Below are 13,012 nucleotides of genomic sequence, written 5' to 3'. Positions count from 1 at the left end.
ATCATTCAAACATGCACTGTTATTGAGAGACTCAAAACATTCAAGGTATGCCTCATAGTGGTCACTCGTTTTCAAAAACATGCAACTGAGTTGGGAAAAGGAACTAAGCTGTTGCAGAAAGTGGAGTAGTTGTTCACCATGAGTCCAGACCACAAAGATATCATCTACAAATCCATACCAAGCTCAAGGGGGCTTAGCTTCTAAGTGTTGAGGAATGTCTCTTCAATGCTGCCTATGAAATAATTGTCATAGGACATGATCATTTTGGTTCTCACACACATATGAACATTCTGGTTGTAGGTCTGGCCATCGAAGTAATTATGGATAAGGATAAAAGTGACTAGTGCGACAATACATGGGCATTTTGGAAGATTTTCTGGAGGATGTTGGGGGAAGCAGTGTTCTAGGGCTGAGCAGATATAGGTAAGTTAAGTGTCGGTGTAGAGCAAGATCCCATCAGTTGTGTCAAGAATGGTTTCAGGTGGGACAGGTAGGAATGGGTTTGAAGTATTCCAAAAAGTGATTAGCATCTTATGTGTTGATTGGGGAGCTCTATGTGATGGGTTGGAAGTGCTGGTCTACCAGCAATGAAACGTTTTTGGTGTGGTCTTTACAATATGTTTCAATGGGATGGTCAAGATATTTGTTTTTGTGTATTTTGGAAGTGAGTAGAAGGTAGAGGTGCATAGGCAGGAGGGGTAAGGAGTTCTGAGTTTTCCTGAACTGCAAAAAAGGAACATTCTCTCCAGCATATCCTTGTATTCTGTTAACTTTCTGGCTTAACCTCTATTAACCTTTTACTGTTACAGACAAGCTCTCTGCATTCTGTGCCACTGCTGTACTGCTTGCCTAATGCTGCTACCTCTGTTGAGAGACAAGTGTCATATTTCATAAACAGTTCAAGATGTCAAAATAAAATTTTTGCAAATAGTAGCACGGAAAGACGCACATATGTTGAAACTTTTTTATTCTCCAAGATATGGAAGTTTAATAAGTCACAGCTGCAAAATACTAACGCAAATTCTTTACAGACGAATGGAAAAACTAGTAGAAGCCGACCTCGAGGAAGATCAGTTTGGATTCCGCAGAAATGTTGGAACACGTGAGGCAATACTGACCCTACGACTTATCTTAGAAGCTAGATTAAGGAAGGGCAAATCTACGTTTCTAGCATTTGTAGACTTAGAGAAAGCTTTTGACAATGTTGACTGGAATACTCTCTTTCAAATTCTGAAGGTGGCAGGGGCAAAATACAGGGAGCGAAAAGCTATTTACAATTTGTACAGAAACTAGATGGCAGTTATAAGAGTCGAGGGATATGAAAGGGAAGCAGTGGTTGGGAAGGGAGTGAGACAGGGTTGTAGTCTCTCCCCGATGTTATTCAATCTGTATATTGAGAAAGCAGTGAAGGAAACAAAAGAAAAATTTGGAGTGGGTATTAAAATCCATGGAGAAGAAATAAAAACTTTGAGGTTCGCTGATGACATTGTAATTCTGTCAGAGACAGCAAAGGACTTGGAAGAGCAGTTGAACGGAATGGGTAGTGTCTTGAAAGGAGGATATAAGATGAACATCAACAAAAGCAAAACGAGGTTAATGGAATGTAGTCAAATTAAGTCGGGTGATGCTAAGGGAATTAGATTAGGAAATCAGACACTTAAAGTAGTAAAGGAGTTTTGCTATTTGGGGAGCAAAATAACTGATGATGGTCGAAGTAGAGAGGATATAAAATGTAGACTGGCAATGGCAAGGAAAGCGTTTCTGAAGAAGAGAAATTTGTTAACATCGAGTATAGATTTAAGTGTCAGGAAGTCATTTTTGAAAGTATTTGTATGGAGTGTAGCCATGTATGGAACTGAAACATGAACGATAAATAGTTTGGACAAGAAGAGACTAGAAGCTTTTGAAATGTGGTGCTACAGAAGAATGCCGAAGATTAGATGGGTAGATTACATAACTAATGAGGAAGTGTTGAATAGGATTGGGGAGAAGAGAAGTTTGTGGCACAACTTGACTAGAAGAAGGGATCGGTTGGTAGGACATGTTCTGAGGCATCAAGGGATCACCAATTTAGTATTGGAGGGCAGCGTGGAGGGTAAAAATCGTAGAGGAAGACCAAGAGATGAATACACTAAGCAGATTCAGAAGGATGTAGGTTGCGGTAGGTACTGGGAGATGAAGAAGCTTCCACGGGATACAGTAGCATGGAGAGCTGCATCAAACCAGTCTCAGGACTGAAGACCACAACAACAACATATGGAAGTAACTCATCTGCAGCAGTGAGATGGTTGGTGGAATGGGATGTGTAAGAATGACAACAGTGCTTAATGAAAACTCAGAAGCCGTTTTTAAACACATCCTCAGTAGCTGGTGAGCAGAGGAGCATGACGAGTTAACTTGTCCACTGCAGTCAAATGGTTAACAACCATGTTGCCTTTTCCGAAATGTAGATTTTCGTTATTTACTTAATCACTATTTTATTTCAATTTTTAATCCCACCTCTCTTCCTTGAATCCACCTTTGCTTCTCATTTTGTCCCTTCTATGATTCCTTAACCTTGATCTCCTACTCCCTTTGAGGCCTTCTCCATCATCTTCGCCTTCTCTCTTCCTCACAAAAACTGGGTCTCGTCAACCATTTCCAGTATTCCTCAAACAATACCTCTTTCTCCTTATGAATGGAACATACAAGAACCAACAGCTAGGAAGAGCATTTTCTACTTTTAAATTTATTGGCCATACTAGAACTGTCACCTCTTAAAGATAAGTACTAACTTGCCAGTCTGTCTCTAGTATTCTGCAACTGAACTTGCTGTTTGATGCAGTGCCTATTAATACACAGATGTGTTTCTAAAACTTACATTTTGACCATAATACACTCATTTACAGTGAGTTTTTGATACATATGGTATCATAAGAGTAGTAGCTGGTATCATTTAAGCCATTTGCAAAATATGGATAGAAATGTCTTCCGCAATGTTCCATAGAATTGCCTTACAAGAGCTAAAATTTGATGAGATTGTATTGTTTACAAAAGCAAAAGATCCAGTTTTAATACATACATAAAAAAAACAGTGTCAAAAATGAACAAGAAACTCTGAAAAAGATCATCATATGACATAGGCTGGCACTCATCCAAAAGTAAAGCATAAATGCACACATGGTGATTTCAAATATATATGAGTGTTTAGATTAGATTAGATTTACTTTTATTCCAATTGATCTGTAGTGAGGAGGCCCTCCACGATGTAAAACATGTATGAGGCAACAAACTATAATTCTAGAGTCATACCGCAACAGCATCACAGTGTGTTACCCACAATTGTTATGTCACTGGCAGGGGAAAAAACAGAGAGAAAAAAGAGCAAGAAACATAATTTTGATGCATAACCTGAAGTAAACAAAACTCACCCAGCGTCCAAAGAAAAGGTCATATGGCTTTTCAGGAATTCTGTTAGAATCCTGTCCATAGTATTCAATATACTGCAACACAACATCAGGATTCTTCAATCTGACAGGACCCTTTAATGGTAAGTAACTGAATGACTGAAACAAAATGAAATAAATGACCAATATATGAATATCTTTTTGTAAATCACAATTTCAAATTTTATCATGGAAGAACGTGACTGGGCAGTTTGAGGCAAGTGGACTATGGAAACAGAAACTGCCTTTCCGGTTATGAAATCAATTAAATATTTGCACAGAGCCTCTTAGCCCACAATTTCTCAAAACAAATATGCATATAAACGCTATTACAGGCTGTCAAGTACATGCATTTCTTTAGAACACCAAATGTAAATTTTATGAAAGACAAAATAATAGAAAGATCAAAATTGTTTTCTAATAAAATTTTCCCAAGTAATTCCAAAATATAGTATGGAGCAGCAAAATTGTTTGCCTCACTCCCTTGCCATAAATCTTAGAATAAAGTAAAATGTTGGATTAATGAATGGATGGGGAGCAGCGGGAGGAATCCCCTTCATCAATTTCCAGGTCAATTTAAAACCACTCACATATCCATGGCAACATTAAATTTAGGGCGGTACTGGTAGAGAGGGTGTAGGGAGGTGGGACAAAGAGGGGTTATGGAGGTATTGGGGGATACGAGAAAAGGAGACAGTTGTCTCTCACCAGCAGAAGCAAACTGTAGATGGGAGGGAAGGTTGGTGGGTGAGAGAGAAGGTTGGAGGGAGGATTAGTTGCTGAGAACTGGAGTACAATCCAGAGCAAGATGGGAATGGATGGAAAATGAAAGATAAGAGAAGGTGAGCACAGTAGAGTGGGACGAAGTTAACACGGTGGAAAGGGAATAGACCAGGATGTAAACTGGCAAAGGTTTTATGCTAGAGCCTTCAGAAATGAAATATGTGCAACAGAGACAGTTCCCATCTACTAGGTTGAAAACAACTGGAGCAGCAAAGGGAATGGATCCAAATAACATAAGCAATGAAGCAGCTGTTAAAGTCTCCTGTTGTGTGGTGTACAGCATGTTCAGCAATCAAGTGATCAAGTTTATGATTATCCACAATTTATCGGTGACTCTTCAGTAAACAGTTGGTTACTTGCCATACTCCATACTCCACAAAATAATAGAAGATGAAGACTGCTTATAGATATGTCTATTTAACTGGCTTCACACATGGTTCTTCCTTTGACCAGATAAGAAATGCCTGCAACAGGAGTGGAACAGGAAATGATAGGTAAGTGCATGGGACGGGTCTGGGGTTATCATCATCTGCAGGAGGAAGGATATGGTTAAGTTTTCTAAGGCTTGGGTGATAAGGAAAGTAATTGTCAATTGTTGGTTTCCAGTGGTGATAAGTTTTTTGTATCTTCAGAAGAAAGGAAGGACAGAAGGAAGATCAGAATTTAAAATCCTGTCAGTTATATTGTCATTAGAGACAAATTGGAGCAGTATGCAGAAGGAAATCAGCCATGTCCTTTTAAAATAAACTTTGGAAAACCACAGAAACATAAATCTGGATTGTCAGACGATAATCCAAACTATTGTCCTCCCAAATGAAAGTCACGAGTCATGAGAAGAAAATGATATGGGAAACAAATTTCTTAACTTGGAACCACACTGTTTGTCTGCAAAAGCTCTGATAACATTATCAGCATATTTGGATAACTACTGCTTCTGACAGTAAATGTGGTGGAAAGGCTGCAGTGGACAGATGACAGCAGTCAAAAAGGCAGTAACCTTGGAGGTTGGTATATTTGATATATACAGAAGTTTTCATGGACCCACCAGAGAAGTCAAGTTCAATAATTAAATAATAAGTACTAGTAACTAGCAAACAAGAATTAGCAGGGACTCGACGAGGCAAGGCTAACAGAGGTTAACTACAGTAGAATGGAGCAGTGAGAAGATATGCTGCAGAACAGGTGTCCCTCTCCGAGTTAAGGGAAACTGTTGATAGGAGGGAGGCTACAAATGACCTGTGTGGTAATAGTTGGCAATCATGTCTTTTTGAGTTATGCTGTTCAGTGCGCTCAGCAACAGAGAGAAATGGACATCTTCAAGCTGGAACACCCATCTTCCCCCTCCCCCATGTGTTGAGCTAGTTTAGTGGGGGGAGGGGGGGGGGTTAGAATGAGAATGGTAGTAGGCATAATAACCTTGGGTTTTGGATGGTGACCTGGGAATGAGATGCAGTTTAACAACAAAGTTGCAGAAGTTAGGAGTGTAATGGGAAGTGACAGCGGAAATACTGAGAAGAGAGGATCTCATTTCACAGCTTGGCTTGAGAAAGTCATTAGCAAGTAGAGACGATCTCATTTCTGGGAAATATCACACTCTAGCCAAACATTTACACACTGTATATTCTTTCTGTTTCATAATGAACTACTAAATAACATCAAAAGCTAACTCCAAGATGAAATCTACAGATAGCTTATTTACCCTCCAACGTCATATTTCCCAATAGTTTGCCACAACAAATCGTAGTTAAAGAGGCATTCTGGAAAGATATTTAATGCAGTGTATGTTAGCTTCACTACAAGCTTAATGTTCTTGGTATTTTCATTCCTAAATTTCAGTTGTTTAATGTCTTGTGTGCTCAAATTGCAGTATTTACGAGTTCACTTGACAAAACAGCGATGTTGCCATGACATCAGGGATCTTGTGCTGTGATTGGCTGGCATGAGTGACCCCATGGTAGTTTACATACCATATTATGCTTGTGTATTATTAAAATATGCATTTTAAGTGAAATAGCACACACAACCACTCAGCTGCATTTTATCTACATCTACATTTATACTCCGCAAGCCACCCAACGGTGTGTGGCGGAGGGCACTTTACGTGCCACTGTCATTACCTCCCTTTCCTGTTCCAGTCGCGTAGGGTTCGCGGGAAGAACGACTGTCTGAAAGCCTCCGTGCGCGCTCTAATCTCTCTAATTTTACATTCGTGATCTCCTCAGGAGGTATAAGTAGGGGGAAGCAATATATTCAATACCTCATCCAGAAACGCACCCTCTCGAAACCTGGCGAGCAAGCTACACCGTGATGCAGAGCGCCTCTCTTGCAGAGTCTGCCACTTGAGTTTGTTAAACATCTCCATAACACTATCACGGTTACCAAATAACCCTGTGACGAAACGCGCCGCTCTTCTTTGGATCTTCTCTATCTCCTCCGTCAACCCGATCTGGTACGGATCCCACACTGATGAGTAATACTCAAGTATAGGTCGAACGAGTGTTTTGTAAGCCACCTCCTTTGTTGATGGACTACATTTTCTAAGCACTCTCCCAATGAATCTCAACCTGGTACCCGCCTTACCAACAATTAATTTTATATGATCATTCCACTTCAAATGATTCCGCACGCATACTCCCAGATATTTTACAGAAGTAACTGCTACCAGTGTTTGTTCCGCTATCATATAATCATACAATAAAGGATCCTTCTTTCTATGTATTCGCAATACATTACATTTGTCTATGTTAAGTGTCAGTTGCCACTCCCTGCACCAAGTGCCTATCCGCTGCAGATCTTCCTGCATTTCGCTACAATTTTTTAATGCTGCAACTTCTCTGGATACTACAGCATCATCCGCGAAATGCCGCATGGGACTTCCGACACTATCTACTAGGTCATTTATATATATTGTGAAAAGCAATTGTCCCATAACACTCCCCTGTGGCACGCCAGAGGTTACTTTAACGTCTGTAGACGTCTCTCCATAGATAACAACATGCTGTGTTCTGTTTGCTAAAAACTCTTCGATCCAGCCACACAGCTGGTCTGATATTCCGTAGGCTCTTACTTTGTTTATCAGGCGACAGTGCGGAACTGTATCGAATGCCTTCCGGAAGTCAATAAAAATAGCATCTACCTGGGAGCCTGTATCTAATATTTTCTGGGTCTCATGAACAAATAAAGCGAGTTGGGTCTCACACAATCGCTGTTTCCGGAATCCATGTCGATTCCTACAGAGTATATTCTGGGTTTCCAAAAACGACATGATACTCGAGCAAAAAACATGTTCTAAAATTGTACAACAGATCGACGTCAGAGATATAGGTCTATAGTTTTGCGCATCTGCTCGACAACCCTTCTTGAAGACTGGGACTACCGGTGCTCTTTTCCAATCATTTGGAACCTTCCGTTCCTCTAGAGACTTGCGGTACACGGTTGTTAGAAGCTGGGCAAGTTCTTTCGCGTACTCTGTGTAGAATCGAATTGGTATCCCGTCAGGTCCAGTGGACTTTCCTCTGTGGAGTGATTCCAGTTGCTTTTCTATTCCTTGGACACTTATTTCGATGTCAGCCATTTTTTCGTTTGTGCGAGGATTTAGAGAAGGAACTGCAGTGCAGTCTTCCTCTGTGAAACAGCTTTGGAAAAAGGTGTTTAGTATTTCAGCTTTACGCGTGTCATCCTCTGTTTCAATGCCATCATCATCCCGGAGTGTCTGGATATGCTGTTTCGAGCCACTTACTGATTTAACGTAAGACCAGAACTTCCTAGGATTTTCTGTCAAGTCGGTACAGAGAATTTTACTTTCGAATTCACTGAACGCTTCACGCATAGCCCTCCTTACGCTAACTTTGACACCGTTTAGCTTCTGTTTGTCTGAGAGGTTTTGGCTGCGTTTAAACTTAAGAGTGAAGCTCTCTTTGCTTTCGCAGCAGCTTCCTAACTTTGTTGTTGTACCACGGTGGGTTTTCCCCCGTCCCTCACAGTTTTACTCGGCACGTACCTGTCTAAAACGCATTTTACAATTGCCTTGAACTTTTTCCATAAACACTCAACATTGTCAGTGTTGGAACAGAAATTTTCGTTTTGATCTGTTAGGTAGTCTGAAATATGCCTTCTATTACTCTTGCTAAACAGATAAACCTTCCTCCATTTTTTTATATTCCTACTAACTTCCATATTCAGGGATGCTGCAACGGCCTTATGATCACTGATTTCCTGTTCTGCACATACAGTGTCGAAAAGTTCGGGTCTGTTTGTTATCAGTAGGTCCAAGATGTTATCTCCACGAGTCGGTTCTCTGTTTAATTGCTCAAGGTAATTTTCGGATAGTGCACTCTATATAATGTCACTCGATGCTCTGTCCCTACCACCCGTCCTAAACATCTGAGTGTCCCAGTCAGATGTTATATGCTGCTCTATTAAAACTGTTTGTACATCATTGCCCGTTTTTTGTTTTTGATTCATGTTTACATCAGGTCTGGGTGCACCAACTTCCTCCACTTCCATCCTGACCTCATGTTCCAAAATTTTACCTGATAAATTGCACAATGAATTCATATCGTGTTGTTTTCAAACTCGTGGTATGCTGCCGTTAATTGCAAAAAAGAAAAACTTACTGACCTCACGCATAACACAGTCAGAAAAAGGAAGTTGCTAGTAATCAAACAATGGAAAATCCAGGATGGAATAGAACAATGTTGTGAAAAAGAAAGTTCCTACTCACCATATAGTGGAGATGCTGACTCGCAGATAGGCACAACAAAAAGACTGACACACATGTAGCTTTCAACCCGTAAGGCATTCGTCAGAATTAGATGGCCAACACACACAAACACACTCACGCAAACGCAGCTCACACACACGTCTGCAGTCTCACACAGCTGTGGCCACACTGTGAGCACCAGCACTGGTGCAAGATGGGAGTGGCGACTGGGTGGGGATAGGGAGGAGGCTGGGATGGGGAGGGGGAGGGATAGTAGGGCAGGTGTGGCCGACAATGACATGCTGTTGGGGAGTGCGGAGGAATGAAGTGGAAAGAGAGGATGGCAGCTATGTGCAGTTGGGAGGTTAGATAGAGAAAGCAGAGAGGTGGGGGGGGGGGGGGGAGGATAGTGGAAAAGGAAAGAAGTAAAAAGACTGGGTGCAATGGAGGAATTAGGGCTGTATAGTGCTGGAATGGAAACAGAGAAGGGGCTGGATGGGAGAGGACAATGACTAACTAAGGTTGAAGCTACGAGGGTTACGGGTACATAGGATATATTACAGGGAAAGTTCCCACCTGAGCATTTCAGAAAAACTGGTGTCGGAGGGAAGGATCCATGTGGCACAGGCTGTGAAGCAGTCATTGAAATGAAGAATGTCATTGTTTGGCAGTGTGCACAGCAACATGGTGGTCCACTTGTCTCTAGGCCACAGTTTGTCGGTGGCCATTCATGCAGACAGAAGTTTGTAGGTTGTCATGCCCACATAGAATGCAGCACAGTGGTTGCAGCTTAGCTTGTAGTTCACATGACTGGTTTCACAGATAGCCCTGCCTTTGATGGGATGGGTGATGTTTGTGACTAGACTGGAGTAGGTGGTGGGAGAATGTATAGGACAGGTCTTGCACCTAGGTGTATTACAGGTTTATGAGCCATGAGGTAAGGTGTTGAGAGCAGGGGTTGTGTAGGGATGGATGAGTATATTGTGTAGGTTTGGTGGACGGCAGAACACCATAGTGGGTGGTGGTGGGTAGGATAGTGGGCAGGACATTTCTCATTTCAGAGCACGATGAGAAGTAGTCGAAACCCTGGTGGAGAATGTAATTCAGTTGCTCCAGTCCTGGGTGGCACTGAGTTACAAGGTGAATGCACCTCTGTGGCCGGATGGCGGGACTTTGTGAGGTGGTGGAAGATCGGAAAGATAAGGCACGGGAGATTTGTTTTTGTACAAGGTTGGGATGATAATCACGGTTTGTGAAGACCCTCAGTATATTTCGAGAGGGACCACTTATCACTGCAGGTGCAGTGACCACAGGTGGATAGGCTGTATAGAAAGGACTTCTTGGTATGGAAAGGTTTCAGCTGCCAAAGTGGAGGTATTGTTGGTAGTTAGTAGGTTTGATATGGACGGAGGTACTGATGTAGCCGTCTTTGAGGTGGAGATCAACATCTAGGAAGGTGCTTGTTGGTTTGAGTAGGGCCAGGTGAACCAAATGGAGGAAAGTTGTTGAGGTTCTGGAGGAATATGGATAGGGTGTCCTCACCCTCGATCCAAATCGCAAAGATGTCATCAATGAATCTGAACCAGGTGAGGGGTTTAGGATTCTGGGTGTTTAGGAAGGATTCCTCTAGATGTTCCATCAATAGGTTGGCATAGGATGATGCCATACAGGTGCCCAAAGCCATACTGTGGATTTGTTTGTAGGTAATGCCTCCAAAGGAGAAGTAATTGTGGGTCAGGATATAATTGGTCATGGTGACTAGGAAGGAGGTAGTTGGTTTGGAAGCTGTCAGGCGTTGGGAAAGGTAGTGTTCAATAGCAGTAAGACCTTGGGCATTAGGAATGTTAGTGTAAAGGGAGGTGGCATCAATAGTGACAAGCAGGGCACTGTGTGGTAAAGGGGCAGGAACTGTGGAGAGTTGGTGGAAGAAATGGTTGGTATCTTTTATGTAGGAGGCTAGGTGCTGGGTAATAAGTTGAAGGTATTGTTCTTATTACCCAGAACATACCCTCCTATATAAAAGATACCAACCATTTCCTCCACCAACTCTCCACAGTTCCTGTCCCTTTACCACACAGTGCCCTGCTCGTCACTATTGATGCCACCTCCCTTTACACTAACATCCCTAATGGACACGACCTTACTGCTATTGAACACTACCTTTTCCAATGCCTGATAGATCCCAAGCCAACTACCTCCTTCCTAGTCACCATGACCAACTATACCTTCACCCACAATTACTTCTCCTTTGAAGGTATTACCTACACAAATCCACAGTATGGCTAGGGGCACGTGCATGGTGCCATCCTATGACACCCTATTCATGGACCATCTAGAGAAATCCTTCATAATCACCCAGAATCCTAAATCCCTCACGTGGTTCAGATTCACTGATTACATCTTTGTGATTTAGATCGAGGGTGAGGACACCCTATCCATATTCCTCCAGAACCTTAACAACTTCTCCTCTATTTGCTTCACCTGGTCCTACTCAACCCAACAAGCCACCTTCCTACATGTTGACCTCCACCTCAAAGATGGCTACATCAGTACGTCCGCCCATATCAAACCTACTAACCACCAACAATACCTCCACTTTGATAGCTGCCTCCCATTCCATACTAAGAAGTCCCTTCCATACAACCTACCCACACATGGTCGCCATATCTGCAGTGATGAGTGGTCCCTCTCGAAATATACTGGGGGTCTCACTGAAGCCTTCACAAACCACGATTATCCTCCCAACCTTGTACAAAAACAAATCTCGCATCCCTTACCTTTCCAATCTCCCACCACCTCACAAAGTACCACTGTCAGGCCACAGAGGAGCATTCCCTTTGTAACTCAGTACCACCCAGGACTGGAGCAACTGAATTACTTTCTCCACCAGGGTTTTGGCTACCTCTCGTCATGCCCTGAAATGAGAAATTTCATGCCCACTATCTTTCCCAGCCTTCCCACAATGGTATTCTGCCATCTACTGAACCTACACAATATACTCATCCATCCCTATACAACCCCTGCTCTCAACCCCTTACCTTATGACTCATACCCCTGTAATAGATCCAGATGCCAGACCCGTTCCATACATCCTCCCACTACCACCTACTCAATCTAGTTACAAACATCACCTATCCCATCAAAGACAGGGCTACCTATGAAACCAGTCATGTGAACTACAAGCTAGGCTGCAACCACTGTGGTGCATTCTATGTGGGAATGACAACCTGTCTGTATGAATGGCCGCCGACAAACTGTGGCCTAGAGACAAGTGGACCACCATGTTGCTGTGCACGTTGCCAAACAATGACTTTCTTCATTTCAATGACTGCTTCACAGCCTGTGCCACATGGATCCTCTAACACCAGCTTTTCTGAATTGCGCAGGTGGAAACTTTCCCTGCAATATATCCTATGTTCCCGTAACCCTCGTAGCTTCAACCTTCGTTAGTCATTGTCCCCTTCTCTGTTCCCATTCCAGCACTATACAGCTCCCATTCCTCCATTATTGCACCCAGTCTTTTTACTTCTCTCCTTTTCCATTATCTCCCCCCCCCCCCTCCCCCCGCACCCCCACTCCCCACCTCTCTGCTCCCTCCGTCTAATCTGCCAACTGCACACAGCTGCCCTACCCTCTTTCCACCTCATCCCTCTGCACTCCCCAACAGCATGTCACTGTCCGCCACCATGTCTACCCCACTATCCCTCCCCCTCCCCACTCCAGCCTTCTCCTTAGCCCCACCCAGTCGCCACTGCTACCACGCACCAGTGCTGCTGCTCATAGTGTGGCCTCAGCTGCGTGAGACTGCAGTCGTGTGTGAGAGTTGCATTTGCGTGAGTGTGTATGTATGTGTTTGCTGTCTGATTCTGACAAATGCCTTACTGGCCAAAAGGTATATTTGTGACAGTCTTTCTGTTGTGCCTATCTGTGACCCAGCATCTCCATTATATGGTGAGTAATAACTTCCCGTTTCACAATGCACGTTATCTGCAAATGCAGACAGCAGGCAAGGAAACTAAAATAATGACAGATATTTCACCCACGGGTTATATTTCACACGATTTTTCCTTAAATCATTCGTAAAATTCTCACTAAGTGGCGA

General features: G+C 42.8%; 1 protein-coding gene across 3 annotated transcripts in view; it reads right to left on the bottom strand.

Annotated features, from left to right (window-relative positions):
• LOC126476747 (tRNA (guanine(10)-N2)-methyltransferase homolog) overlaps positions 1-13,012 on the bottom strand; it is a 198,720-nt gene that overhangs the window by 143,146 nt on the left and 42,562 nt on the right. For all 3 annotated transcript variants that reach the window (XM_050103566.1, XM_050103568.1, XM_050103567.1), the window contains one exon: positions 3,411-3,545. In XM_050103566.1, the coding sequence (XP_049959523.1) occupies positions 3,411-3,545 (135 nt within the window). The remainder of the gene's footprint in view (positions 1-3,410; positions 3,546-13,012) is intronic.

The sequence above is a fragment of the Schistocerca serialis genome, chromosome 1 (assembly GCF_023864345.2).
Source record: "Schistocerca serialis cubense isolate TAMUIC-IGC-003099 chromosome 1, iqSchSeri2.2, whole genome shotgun sequence".
In the NCBI taxonomy this organism is placed as follows: domain Eukaryota; kingdom Metazoa; phylum Arthropoda; class Insecta; order Orthoptera; family Acrididae; genus Schistocerca; species Schistocerca serialis.
The sequence above is the reverse complement of the archived record's forward strand: the minus strand, read 5'-3'. Positions and strand labels throughout refer to the sequence as shown.